Source organism: Anarrhichthys ocellatus, unplaced genomic scaffold (assembly GCF_004355925.1).
Source record: "Anarrhichthys ocellatus isolate YVR2014 unplaced genomic scaffold, GSC_Weel_1.0 scaffold36, whole genome shotgun sequence".
In the NCBI taxonomy this organism is placed as follows: Eukaryota; Metazoa; Chordata; class Actinopteri; order Perciformes; family Anarhichadidae; genus Anarrhichthys; species Anarrhichthys ocellatus.
The window spans coordinates 4,394,153-4,406,850 of NW_022280066.1; the positions used below are offsets into that span (position 1 = coordinate 4,394,153).

Here is a 12,698-nt window from a genome sequence, read left to right on the forward strand (position 1 = left end):
CATCATGTTAACATTGTTCTCAAGGTGCCTGAACATTATGAAGGCTGACGGTAAGACACGGTGTCGGGATAAATCCGTGAGTTGAAACTTCACACGTAGTTCCACCTGTAAGTCCAACATTCAGTTATTTACACTGAATGTGAGTCAGTAGAGTTGGTTTAAGCTGGAGCGGTGACACTGCGATGGACAGATTTATTAAAGCTCTATTGTTCAGCTCAACTGGTACATTAGAGTGTGTACGTGCTGTTCTCCCTGAGGCTCAAACGGCACCGTGCACAGAAGCACAAACCCTGTCCAATAATGCAGAATTCTCTCGCCCTGTGTTAGAGACAATAATGTTCTTCACATCGTTCCATTTTTACAGTTAAATTGATTTAATTATCTGGTATACATTCCTCTTCAACCACTGAAATCTATTCATTCATTCAGTTTGATCGGGTCACCAGATTTAATTGAATTTTTAGATATTTTTCTCACAGATCAAGTTAAGATTATTTTATTTAGGAATCATTTCTTTTACTGACTTTATTGTGTTGAGCTGATTACTCACAACAGATCTTGATATGCCTGCCGTGCCTTTGGGCATTTTGCACACATATTTTTGTGTTTTGATGGAAACTACTTGACACTGTGCACATTACCTGTTTGCTAAACTGTCCAATGTCCACTCTTAGCGACCATAGCTCGGCACGACAGGCACATCGAGATTTGCAGTCCAACTCTTGTCTCTTGGCCAACTTTTGCGGCAGTCATTAGCAGAGAAGGAACTATGTCACGGTGTCTGTTAGTGTTCTCTCACCCCCAGCAGGTTCCTGGGTATGTATCCCTCGCGGTCGTTAAGCCGCGCCCACCACCAGTCTGTCTCAGTGTCGTTGCGCCGACGCAGCACCGTGAGGGCGTCGCTCTCGCTGAAGGACAGCTCGTCGGCTTGCTGGGCTGTGTAGTCCCAGAGAGTGTAGACCAAGCCTTTGTTCATCACGCCCAGCTTTTCTTGAACACCTGGGAGAGAGATACAGAGTGATCTCTGTTACAAACAAAGCTGATCTGTTTAGTTTAGTTGGCTCACAGTGTGTCTGTATGCGTCTACCCACCGTAGAGGAACTGAGAACACTGTGTGTAGCCCTCCTCCATTTCTTCACATTTGTCCGCCGCGGTTTCAACGTCGCTAATTGTCGTGGCGAAAATGGCGGCCCCCGACTCCACCAGCATCTTACAGAGGTGGACGCTGTTACATGAAGCTGCGCAGTGCAGAGGAGTCCTGGGAGGGACAACAATGAAAAAAGTAGGACTTTAAACCGATGTAATCCCCTGCCAGACAAAGTTCATTCATGAGAGTATGAAGGCGTTCCAGTTATGCACTTCTTCACAAATCTATTCGGCCAAACACAATTCATGTCATCATCAAACAGGCTGACATTAGAATGGACACAAACTCGGTAATTAAATAACGTAACTTCTGAATGCGGATCCGCATTAATGGTAATCTCTTCCTTCAATACAGCTAAGGCAGCCGAGTCAAAAAAAATGAATTTGGAAATGCAATTATCTCCGTCATGGTTGCCTCCGAGCATGAGCTTCCATCTCGCTGCCACGGAGCGTGTTCATTACCCCGCAGCAGCCTCTGTTCTATTATTAGTCGGCTCTATTATTAGTCGGCTCTATTGAAGGCATGATTAAACGGCTGGCTGGAAGTACTGACCATCCGTCACTGTCGGCTGCATTTACATTGACTCCGAAGTCCAGCAGGAACTTAACAATGTGGTGGTGGCCGGCGCAGACGGCATTGTGAAGAGGAGTTATGCCTTCATCGTTGGGCATGCTGGGGTTTTCCACCTTAAAGACACAAAATATATGTAAGAGATATTAAGACTGATAGAAGGATGACACGCGAAAATATCCGTATTGGTCTCAACCTTGAGAAAGCCTTCACTTACAGTGAACTGGGGATAGCGTAACACTTTTAGAACGGCTTGGAAGTGGTTGAGTCTTACTGCCTCGGGGGTTTGATGACGTCAAACTGAGCTCGAAGCGTCTGCATGTTTCCTTGAGAGTATCAGCGAGAGTTTGCAGTTCGGTGAGTCAGTGAGCACTTTTGTCCGCTCTCCAACTGAGAGATGTCGGGGATGAGACGGTGGTTTGCCTTTGAAAGATGTCAGGCTTTGTTCTCAGGAGCTCTGTGCTGCTGTGCTACAGAGTGGAAGTGCGTCCTCAACAATAACTTCCCCCCCCCCCCCCCTGACAACCGAGACCACCTCTCCCCCGGCAGACAGAGCGGCCGAGGATCAAAGCTGTTCTGCTTAATACGTGCTGTCGTGAAGGTATTGCAAAGCTTCAAAACCCTCCAGCTATCCGTTGAGGAAATCTGTGTGTGGGGTGTACAATATTCATTTACATTAATGTTCTTCTATTGCATAAGGAAATGTGGATTTTCATTCAACACAGAAAGGATTCGACGGCACAACGCTTTAGAAGTTTAATAAATTAGAAGTATTAGAATCAAACTGTGTCTGATGACATTCAGCTCTATTCGACAGACGGCCCAACATGTGAAGATGACATAGAGAGATTACCCCTCACTTACTCTAGAACGCTAGATGCCTAACTAACGAGGGCTGTCTCGATTGGCCAGAGAGTTAACAGCATCAGACATAACAACGCCTACAGACTGAACTGTAATTTAATACGTTGTTATTATATCTAAAATATCACACATGTTGACAACATATTGTGCAACCCTATTTTGAATTGCCCGTCCATACAGGAAGTGAATTTCTGTTTTCTTGCAAAGCACTGGATGGGTTTGGAACCACCACTAATGTACGCTTGACTCACTCTAGTATTGAGCTGTGCAAATAAACGTGGCCTGGATTTGATTATTTTAGCTCTGCACCCAGTAAACACGCATTCCAAAAATTTGAAATAGGAGAATGTACAGGAAGATGATCATACAAATACCGTGACAACAACGTAATCTTGTGTTACCTCATATATAATCCTCTGCACCAGATCAAACTCTCCCTCCAACGACGCGTCCAGCAGCAGAGCGAGAGGGTTGAACTTCACTCTCAGACCGTGGCCTGTGCGCTCTGAGGACGGCTTCTTCAGGTTGGTTCGCTTCACCTGCAGCGCAGAGGGCGGGGGGGGGGGGGGGGGCAGAACAGTGTTGATGGTGCCGAAGAGGAATTGCTGTTATTTTGGTTAGGTTAGGTCAGGTACGTATTACAAATTAACCAGACGCTATCAATGCCTACCTTAGGCAGAGAAGGGGGGGCCGGAGGTGATGGAGAGGGGGAGGCGTGGCCTACAGAGCTTTGTGCAGGACTACATCCTCTCTTGTTGTTGTTGTTCTGGTCCTCTGGCCTCTCGGGTGCAGGGGGTGGGCCGGTTTGGGCCGGTGGAGACGCATTAATGGCAGTATCGGCTTTTGCCGTCGTCTCTCTGGGCGTTTCTATCGCGACAGAAGGAGGGGACAAGCGGCGGGAGCCCGAGTTCAGGTTCTGAACCTCGCCCTCCGCGGTTCCCATACTGACGTGCGTGTCACCAGGTTCTACATTTCCATTCGCCGAATGGATGTTGTCCATTTCGCCCAACAGGCAGTCAGGCTGGTAGAAAGTATTGCCTGGAATTCAGAAGGAAACAGCTGATTTAAGCATCGCCGAACCCTTAAGATCAAAGGGAAACACTACACAAGACCAACTGGCGCCACCTTAACTGTCGTCACATCAGTGTCTCACCTGAGCCTCCTTCCATGCCTCCTGCCAATGTGTTGAACCTGCACACCACAACAGAAATCTGCTTTAACCGAGCAGCAGCAACCATGCTCAGTTTCATAGAAATGTGTTTTTAATGGTACGGTGCACAGCAGGGGGCTCTAAAACGTTTCAGGGCCCGGGACCCTTCACAGGGGAGGAAATTGCTTCAGGTAAAGAAGAATGAACTTATTGCTGTCTGTCACGAACATATCAGAGTTATTATTGGCCCAAAGCTAACGTGCGTGGGAGTAATGGACACAATAAGCTTGTTTTATTGACTGGCGCAAATGATCCCCATCGGTAAATATCCACTTTTGAATGAATCATTCACAGCTAATTATTTCGTGGAGCTCCTGACAGAGTGCCACGGAGCTCACTCTGACAGTAACTGGTACACAGTGAAGAACTGACCTCTGGTACAGCAGTTTTTGGATGTTTGGCCCCTGTGGGCCCTCGGGCTCGGTGATCGAGCTCCGTTTCTTCAGGGGTCGTGGGGCGTTGCTGAGGCGACGGCGGAGAACCTCCAGGTCAGCGTCGCTCTGGTAGCGTAGCTGGGAGTGGGCTGTGAAACGCAGAGGTGGGATTCTGTATCGTTTAAAAACTGCACACGTCTTCTTCTGTTGTTTTGTTTTTTGAAATGTTATTAATTGATTTTGCTCAGAGGATTACTTTCTCCAATTTAGTACAAAAAAAGGAAGTGTGCAAGGAAATGGTCACAAGGGCAATGAGCCCTTTAACTGACAAGAAAATAATGTAACGTTAAAGCAAGTGTGATTTATACTCAAGTTAAACGACAAAATCTAAGAGATCAGATGGAAACAGGATTATGGCAGCACACAGAGTGATTTATTTTCTGGTACCTACCCACTGGGGTGAGCTTAGTGGGACTGAGGGGACGAGGGATGTTGTCCACAGTGGGTGGTGGGAGGATTTGCCCATCGCTGTTCCCGCCTCCTCCTTTCCCTCCTTCTTTATCCGTAAGGTCCTCTCCTCCTGCTCTTCCTCCTCCTCCCCCCTGGAGGAACGGGACAGGGGACGGAGAGGTGGAGGAGGTTGGGAGGATGGGTTTACCATAGACTATGGAGGGAAGGAAAATGGGACAGAGGTCGGATGGTTTATTCATTGTGGACGTCAACATAAAAAACATACACCTGTATATGTGGCACAATCTGTAAAAATAGATCTCATTCTGCTGTTAAATGACCTGCTTTGACAGTAGTCCTGTTGCTGAGAGAGCCATAGTTTTTGGCCTGAGGCTGCTGGAGGTACATGCTGTAGATGGAGCTGCTGTTCATAGTGGCGGGGCCCTTCCTGGGGGACTGGGGTCTGGAGGGGTGGTCCGGGACGTAGGGACGTACAGCCACTGCTGGAGGGGGATCTGTCCGCTCTGTTTGCGGCGACAAGAGAGATGGCTGGGAGGTGGAGCCTAAAGGGAGAGACAGTGTAGGGAAAATATCCAATTATATGAGGAGAGTAGTCCTGAAACCATTCAAATTCAATGTCAAATGCTCCTGCATGTGAAATGCTTTTGTTAGATTGACCAAGCAGATATCATCTATAACCAAAGTAATAGCAGTGTCAGTACTATGTTCAGCTCTGAAACTGGATTGACGTGGGCTTAATATAGAATTTATAATTTGATAGGTATATAATTCATATATAAAAAGGTATAATTTGAGCTGATTATTAACTAATGACTCCACCTTAGCAAGACAGGACAGTTTGGAAATTGGCCAAACCTGAGGAATAACTCACAGAGTTTGAAAAAAAAAAAAAAAAAAACCAGGCTCTAGTTTATCCTCCCCAGTTGCTTTCCTGCAATCGATAGCTTGAAGTGCCTCCCTAAAAGCAGAGGAAGTGAGGGCCTGTAGGGTGAACTGAGAGCTGCAGTTTAAGGAGGGCACCTGAGCTGAAAGCTTACTATTAAGAGCAGATCCTAAGTACACCATCTCAAACGGATTCCCAGTAGCAGCAAAATGTGTGTCTAATGTATGGAAACTCTCTGATGTCTTGTTCACCAAGCAGCCATTAAACGAAACATGAGAAGGATTAGATACAGAGGATTCCTCCCTCCTCAAACTCGGTCTTTTCTGAACGTAAGTGTTTATTTAAGGAAATAATCAGAATTATGTAAACTCTCTTTTAGCCAGGTTTCTGTCACAACCAGTATATCGAGGTCAGTCTGTGATACAAGAATTCTCAGGTGCTCTACTTCTAATTCATTACGCAGACTTCCGATGTTCAAATGCATGAACTCCAGGCTGTTTCTGCATTTGAAAGCATGTGGGCTCAGGAAGACTTGCCCAAAGTCATAGGAGGGGTTTGCTCGCAAATTGCAACCTAGAGCTTGTTTGGGTTTTATGTTTATTACATTTTCAGGTTCATAACAAGTTGTACGAGAAATCGGCTGGCGATCATAACAATTGCGTGAGTGCAGGTCAGTGATTTTGACTGGGTTGTTCATGGGTTACACTCAATGTTTCTGTAAGTAATTGATAATAATAATTTTAATATACGTTAAGAATGAAGATTCAAAACTTTGAACTATTAGATACAGCCTTTGTAATTACCCATGTAGCTCTAACTCCATTTAAATAGGGTCCTTCCTATAATGTTGTTAGACACGGTAGGGAACAGGCCGAAGTCTTACATTGCAGCCCGTTTAATGGCTGTCGGCGGCAGCGTTCCAGCTCAATACTGGACCAGTTTGAATTTAAATCATTTGAATTGTTGTCCACATTAGTCACTCTTTAAATTACCTTGAATTGAACTTGGAGGGACGGAGATCCGTTGCTGTATTTGTTGTAAAGCAGAAGATGATGAGGATGAGGTGGCATTGGATCGGGGCCAGCCCAGCGTACCAGGGGAAGAACGGGGCAGGGAGCTGGTGGCATAGTGATGCCCGGCCGCCTGGTGGTTGGCACTGGGGTACGTACCATAACCAGAGGGAAGCTGATGAGAGGGAGAGACATTGAAATGAAGAGTGACTAGAAAATCACTGAAATGACTATTTTCATGATAAATTTCACTATTATCTCCCCATGTCTTGTGTAGAAACAGTACAGTACCTGTTCTGGACTGTTGGTCCTCCAATCCGTCGCATTCTTACTGATGCTCGGCCACGACGCTTCATTAGCTAAACAGAGAGACAGCATAAGTTGAGAAAGATTCAAACGAGAGAGGCAATTTAGGAGAGGAAGAGGCAAAGACACAAACTGAAGGGAAAACAACAAAGTAGCATGTATGTTAGAGGAGGTTGAAGTAAGTAAGATGTAAGATAGAGTTGGAGAGTAGGCGGCCCCTCGATATGAAGGTAAATTCATGTTAAGCTGAGAAGAAGTTAGAAGAGATAGGGATGCCAGTTAGTGGCCTAAATATTTAACACTAGCGGCCAATTCATCCAATTGTATTGATGGTGCCCGTTCTACTGTACTAATCTTTAACATGTTACCCGTCACTAACCAGGCCTAACTAGCCCACACAACCAACACCGCTGCATCATATTTCCTTTACGACAGGCCCCTATTGTGTGACTCCATTGACACATACAAGTACACAAGGAAAAACAAATGACTAAAATAAAACCATATTATTATCCGAATATATGGTTTACTCCAAGAAAAACATAACCATGACCTTCAGGCTTCATTACCTAGTATCACATAACAACTATGCAATATTTGAAACAGACTCCAGGTCATCAAGTTATTTATAATCTGATATGAGCTTTCAGTTGTTTCGCCTCAACAAAGCAAATGCTGTAAAGCAAAAATACAAGTGGCAAATTGCTTAACAACTACTCCACATGTTAAAATTGGTGATTACAGTGTATTCTCCACTGCAAACATGTGTTTAGCCTCCTGTAAAAGCACAGAGCTGGGACTAAAGTATCTGATCATGTGCCTGGTTGCTAAATGTATGGGTGGACTGTAGTCTCACGGCAGTTTAACCTCACCTTACCTTCATATCGCAATTTATCACAAAGCTATTTAGTTCTGATGAAGAAAGAAATATCAACACACCATGTTAGCGTGCTAGCAGGCTTTTTAAGACTGATACCAATATTGTCCTGAAGCTTCCGGCTGCCTACATCTCTACATTAATATCTACAAAGTCTTTGTGTGAGCACGCTGAGAAAAATAACATTTAACACGAGTCTACGCCCATGCTGTACTTTGGCCCGGTGCTGCTATGAGCTACATGTTAACTTCAGCATGCTAACATGCTCCACTGACTATGTCAATATGGTAATGTTCAGTGTTAGCATGCCAACAGGTGCTAATTAGCACTGAAAACAAAGTAGAGCTGAGGCTGTTGGGAATGTCACTAGTTTTTCAGGTACTTGAGCGCAAAACAAAGTATTGGAAGAGTTAATATTTGGACCTGGTGATGGCGCAGTAAAACTCAGGGGATCACCAAAGTTATTACAATAGATATTTGGGCCAAACAAATGGACAGACAATCTTCAGAGCCACGTCGCCGGACCGGCTAAAAATAATTGAAAAAGTCCATTGAGGGAAACGTTGGACACATGTCTCAGGTGGCTATAATTCAGCGTCTATTGTCAAAGTGTCATTTTGAGCTGTTACCTAAAACCATTCGGTGCCGCTGTCGGCGGTACAGCCCCGTCACAGTTCTGGCACATACCAGACTGATACTGATTAACTAGAGAACCCGGGAGTCCTGCAGGCAGGACGCTGTGCAAAGCGGTCACTGCCGCTGTAAACTGTTGACCTCGGGATGAAAAACGGTCACGACAGGAAACAGCCAGCTATGTGTGAGGTGGAAACTTGGCCATCTGCCCGATCGCCAGATTATAAGCAGTCACGCAGTGTCTTAGAGGAAACACAGGACAGTGTACAGCACGGGCACCGTCACAGCACGTCCTGAGGACTGAGGTCAGGGCTGAGGGTTTGTAGAAACATCACTACTCACGCCTCTTCTTTAGGTAACATGCAATGTGCGTTTTTGAAGACCAATCTTGTGGGGAATATGAAATGATATTATGATATAGTATTATGATATATAACCATATAGGCCATTATAAATTGCTTTATAATGTGCTGTGATTATTGACATAAATATCCATGGGTGCTTATAACTATGATTATACAGTGCTATAAGAAGATTATAAGGCAAATAAGTATATTTCCCAAAGTGTCGAACAGTTCCCACAAAATCATTTAACATTTAAAGATGAATCAATACTATTTTGAACACTGCATAGTGCGTACCGTAATCAGTTGCACCTACCTATCGTATCACAGGTAGACAACACTTACTGGAGCGGATCAGATTGTTAAAAAAAGGACAAGTTTATCTGAAGCATCAGGCTTTTTGAAGCGTTTGCTATTGATCATTAACTATGCCAATAGGACATTAAAAAGGAGAGCATTTGTTTGGGAAACGTGGCCCCTGGGTACTGTGACAACTTTCCAGCAGATATTAGTTCAGGTCAATACGAAGCCATTTCTCTCTCCTGCAGATTTCCAATGAATTAAAAAATGATTCACTTCTAATGCTCATGGGAATCCATGGAATTGTGACTGCTATGCTTATACTATACTAGCATTCATAGAGTATAATAGGTACACACACACACACACACACACACACACACACATACACAGCACTCATCCTGTTTATAGCTACAAGCGAACCTCAGACTTCCTTTCATTTGTTTGTTGTGTCATTTGTTTGACTGTTGACACGATTTACAACTACGTGTTTTCCACATTACATAAGCTGGGACAAAAAAATAGAGCTGTGGCATCTGCTCTGGCATTCAAGAGCACAATGGGATTTGTATCAGTGCTGGTTCAAGACACTTATACCCAGCAATTCATCTAAGTGAGCAGAAATGCTTTGCTGCTTCCAGCCTGCGTGTACTGATGGAGAACTAGAAGTGTCTGGCGGGCACGCTGCAGAATGAGAGAGGCCTGGTACAACATGGTCAGTGGTTAATGAGGCACGGCTATGTTGTGTTGACAAAAGGGGATTCTAGCTATTTGGAATGGATGTTGACATTAATAAGTTAAGCTCGTGTGATTATTAACCAGACTCAATAATGTGCCATGTTAGAGGAAGGGTTCCACATTTTGGGTAATACACTTATTCGCTTGCCGAGCGTAGGCGGGAGAGAAGATCGACACCAATCTCATATATTGTGAAGCTCCAGCCATCTGATGTTAGCTTAGCGTAGCGTAAATGGTGGAAACGAGGGGAACCGCCCGCAATTTACCTTCTCACACCACGTAGGAAGACGAGAAGAAACAATTGAATGTGTCTCAGTCTGGACTGTGGTTTGCCCTCGGTTTATTTTCTTACGCTGGGCTTCCTAACCCTGAGCAGCTGCTGGCTATCAGGTGTCATGTGACTCATGTCTGTGTCCGTATACACATGACCCTTACATTCTGAGGTTCGCTTTCTGTCGCTCATTCAATTATGTTCTCCTAACCATCTGTTCTGATGAGTTAGACAAAAACACAAACCAAGAATGCACTCTTTGATTTTTCAGCCCAGGACTCAGCCCGGGGGGGGGGTAATGTTCTCTAGCGCCTTCTAGGGACTCACTGTTGTTACTGTCGCCCCCCTGAGGGGACCGAGGGCCCTCCCACGTCTCGGTGGGCTCTGACAGGACGATGTCTAAATCTGACTCTTTCCATTGGCCGGGAGGCTTCCTGCTGCCACTCCTGTCCTCTTCTGCATGGCCACACCCACCACGATAAGACGGTAACAAGACCAAACCACGACGGTGACAGCCACCAAAAACGACAACAACACGAACATCATCACCATCGCGATGATGTCAAAAAACAGGAACAGGAACAGTCACAACAGCAAGCACCACAACATCCACACAATCAGCAACCACCATCAACATTAAGACGTGACACGACAACAACAACAGGTAAGGGAAGAGAAGAAAGAGGAGCCAACACACAGAAAGTTAGAGCGATAAGATATAAATGAAGCTCTGAAGTAAAAGGCGGCAAACAAATGATACAAGTCTAGCTCAGTGCCTTATGAACCTCAAACAAAAGGAAATCTACCAACCTGAGAGAGAGCGAATGTGGCTGAGCGGCGTGGGTTTGGGCGGTGGGTCAGCTGGCAGGGGGTACCCCGCCTCCTGTCTCCCCTCCGCCGGGACCTGGATGTAGGGGCAGACGGCCGCCACTCGGCCCGAAACTCCAGCACATGGGTGGGAAGTGGTCTGAGGCAAGGACGGGCCTCCTCCGTTCATGCGGCTCAACTGAACGCCATGCGAAAATAGACGGCCAGAATTAGATCTCAAGCTAACTTCGAACCAAGCGTCAAGAGAAAGAAAATACAATAATGAGGTGAGAAAGACTGAAGTGAAGTTGTGTACTTCTGCTCTCTTCTTATGCAGCCGTTCTCTCAGGTCTCCGATGCGTTGATCCATCACCGTCACCTGGGCGTTCCTCTTGTTCAGCAGCTCCTTGTTCTGGGCCAGCTTGCTGCTCTGCTCCACGTTGTGGCGGTTACGAGCCTGAAACGCACAGCGTTAGAAGTCTCACACTCTTCTTCCCAATGCTGGAAGAAAAAGGGGAACTACGAATCAGATAAGTTACCTGCAGCTCCTGGTAGAGTTTCCTCAGCTCCAGGGCCGCGGGACCAGACAGAGGCGATCCTTTCTGGCCGGCGGGCGGTGCCCCCTGGGACCCGGTGTGTGGCCCCTGAGCCATTGCAACGGGGTGCAGCTGAAGGCGACCCCTCCTCAAATCCTCCAGCTGCTGGGTCAACTGGTGAGACCATTTAGAGAGAGCTCAACATGAACCCGACTTAAAACTAACTGTTGCTTGATTTTGACTGTTATCCTGAGGCCCCACATTACCTGGTCGACTCGGACCACAGCAGTCTGCAGCTCCGCCTGCTTCTCATGAAACAGGCTGCTAACATGGTCGATCTCTGCAGCTGCACACAGACACAGAGACAGAAAGAAATAGTTCAATTCAAATGAGATCACTAGCGTTGTCTTTGCCTACTAATTAAGCACAGTGTTCCCCCACACCACTCACTGTTATACTGTATGCAATCATAAACTGCAGTGTGGTTCGGCTTACAGAGGTTTCCGTTGATCAGTTTGCTGTAGTCGACTTGTCCTCTCATGGCTCGGATCTTCTTCAGCTTGGCTTCTTGAGTGTCCACTCGCTCCTTCAGCCGCTGCAGCTTCTCAGCTTCAGACTAAACAAGAGGGCGAAGAAGAAAAGACACAAGTTTAAATACCATTTGCATTTTCATCTAGTGCCTCGTGTTTTTTTTTTAAAGACCGATAAAAGACAGACAGCGCACCTGCGTCTGTCCCTGATTAGATCTGCCTCCCTGGTGAAGGTACCTCAGTCTCTGCTCCTGGAAGAAGAAAAATAAAAGGTGAGGACTTATACAATTTGGAGATTTTAGCTCATTTCCAGACACATTTTCAGTTGCTGTGATGTTCATGAAACACTATTTTTTCAGGTTTCGAGGACACGTCCCCTCCTTCTACTCTCACATACAAAAGGTACAAACGTGTGTTTTCTCAATGACCTTCTTACTAGAGCGACGGAGTACGACGTGAACGCAAACATTTCCTGTTTAGGTTTGAACCGTTTCGATTATTTCACACGAGGGAGCATCACTCTTTGTGTTCTTTGACCTTACTCGTCTCACTGTTTTGAAATGTCAGTTTGCTGTCTGACTCTTGCGCACACACACACACACACACACACACACACACATACGCTCATTGTGTTTCAGCACAGCTTCACATTCATCCAGTTCATTCATCCCCTTTGTTCCCACTGATAAAGACTGTAAAAAAAAGAAATGTAAAAGACGGTAAATGTTGCTGTTTTTGACAGACAGACAGAGAGACAGACAGACAGACAGACAGACAGAGAGACAGACAGACAGACAGACAGACAGACAGACAGACAGACAGACAGA

At 45.7% G+C, this 12,698-nt stretch overlaps 1 protein-coding gene across 4 annotated transcripts in view; it reads right to left on the reverse strand.

Annotated features, from left to right (window-relative positions):
- Positions 1–12,698, reverse strand: part of LOC116393994 (apoptosis-stimulating of p53 protein 1-like) — a 39,238-nt gene that overhangs the window by 1,256 nt on the left and 25,284 nt on the right. For 3 of the 4 annotated variants that reach the window (XM_031866747.1, XM_031866746.1, XM_031866749.1), the window contains 18 exons: positions 12,066–12,122; positions 11,837–11,957; positions 11,608–11,687; positions 11,345–11,515; positions 11,122–11,262; positions 10,809–11,004; positions 10,326–10,454; positions 6,821–6,888; positions 6,512–6,704; positions 4,957–5,178; positions 4,617–4,829; positions 4,164–4,314; positions 3,735–3,772; positions 3,252–3,619; positions 2,983–3,120; positions 1,700–1,833; positions 1,092–1,258; positions 800–999 (listed from right to left, as the gene is read on the reverse strand). In XM_031866747.1, the coding sequence (XP_031722607.1) occupies positions 800–999; positions 1,092–1,258; positions 1,700–1,833; positions 2,983–3,120; positions 3,252–3,619; positions 3,735–3,772; positions 4,164–4,314; positions 4,617–4,829; positions 4,957–5,178; positions 6,512–6,704; positions 6,821–6,888; positions 10,326–10,454; positions 10,809–11,004; positions 11,122–11,262; positions 11,345–11,515; positions 11,608–11,687; positions 11,837–11,957; positions 12,066–12,122 (2,787 nt within the window). The remainder of the gene's footprint in view (positions 1–799; positions 1,000–1,091; positions 1,259–1,699; positions 1,834–2,982; positions 3,121–3,251; positions 3,620–3,734; positions 3,773–4,163; positions 4,315–4,616; positions 4,830–4,956; positions 5,179–6,511; positions 6,705–6,820; positions 6,889–10,325; positions 10,455–10,808; positions 11,005–11,121; positions 11,263–11,344; positions 11,516–11,607; positions 11,688–11,836; positions 11,958–12,065; positions 12,123–12,698) is intronic. The other variant, XM_031866748.1, reaches the window with a different exon arrangement.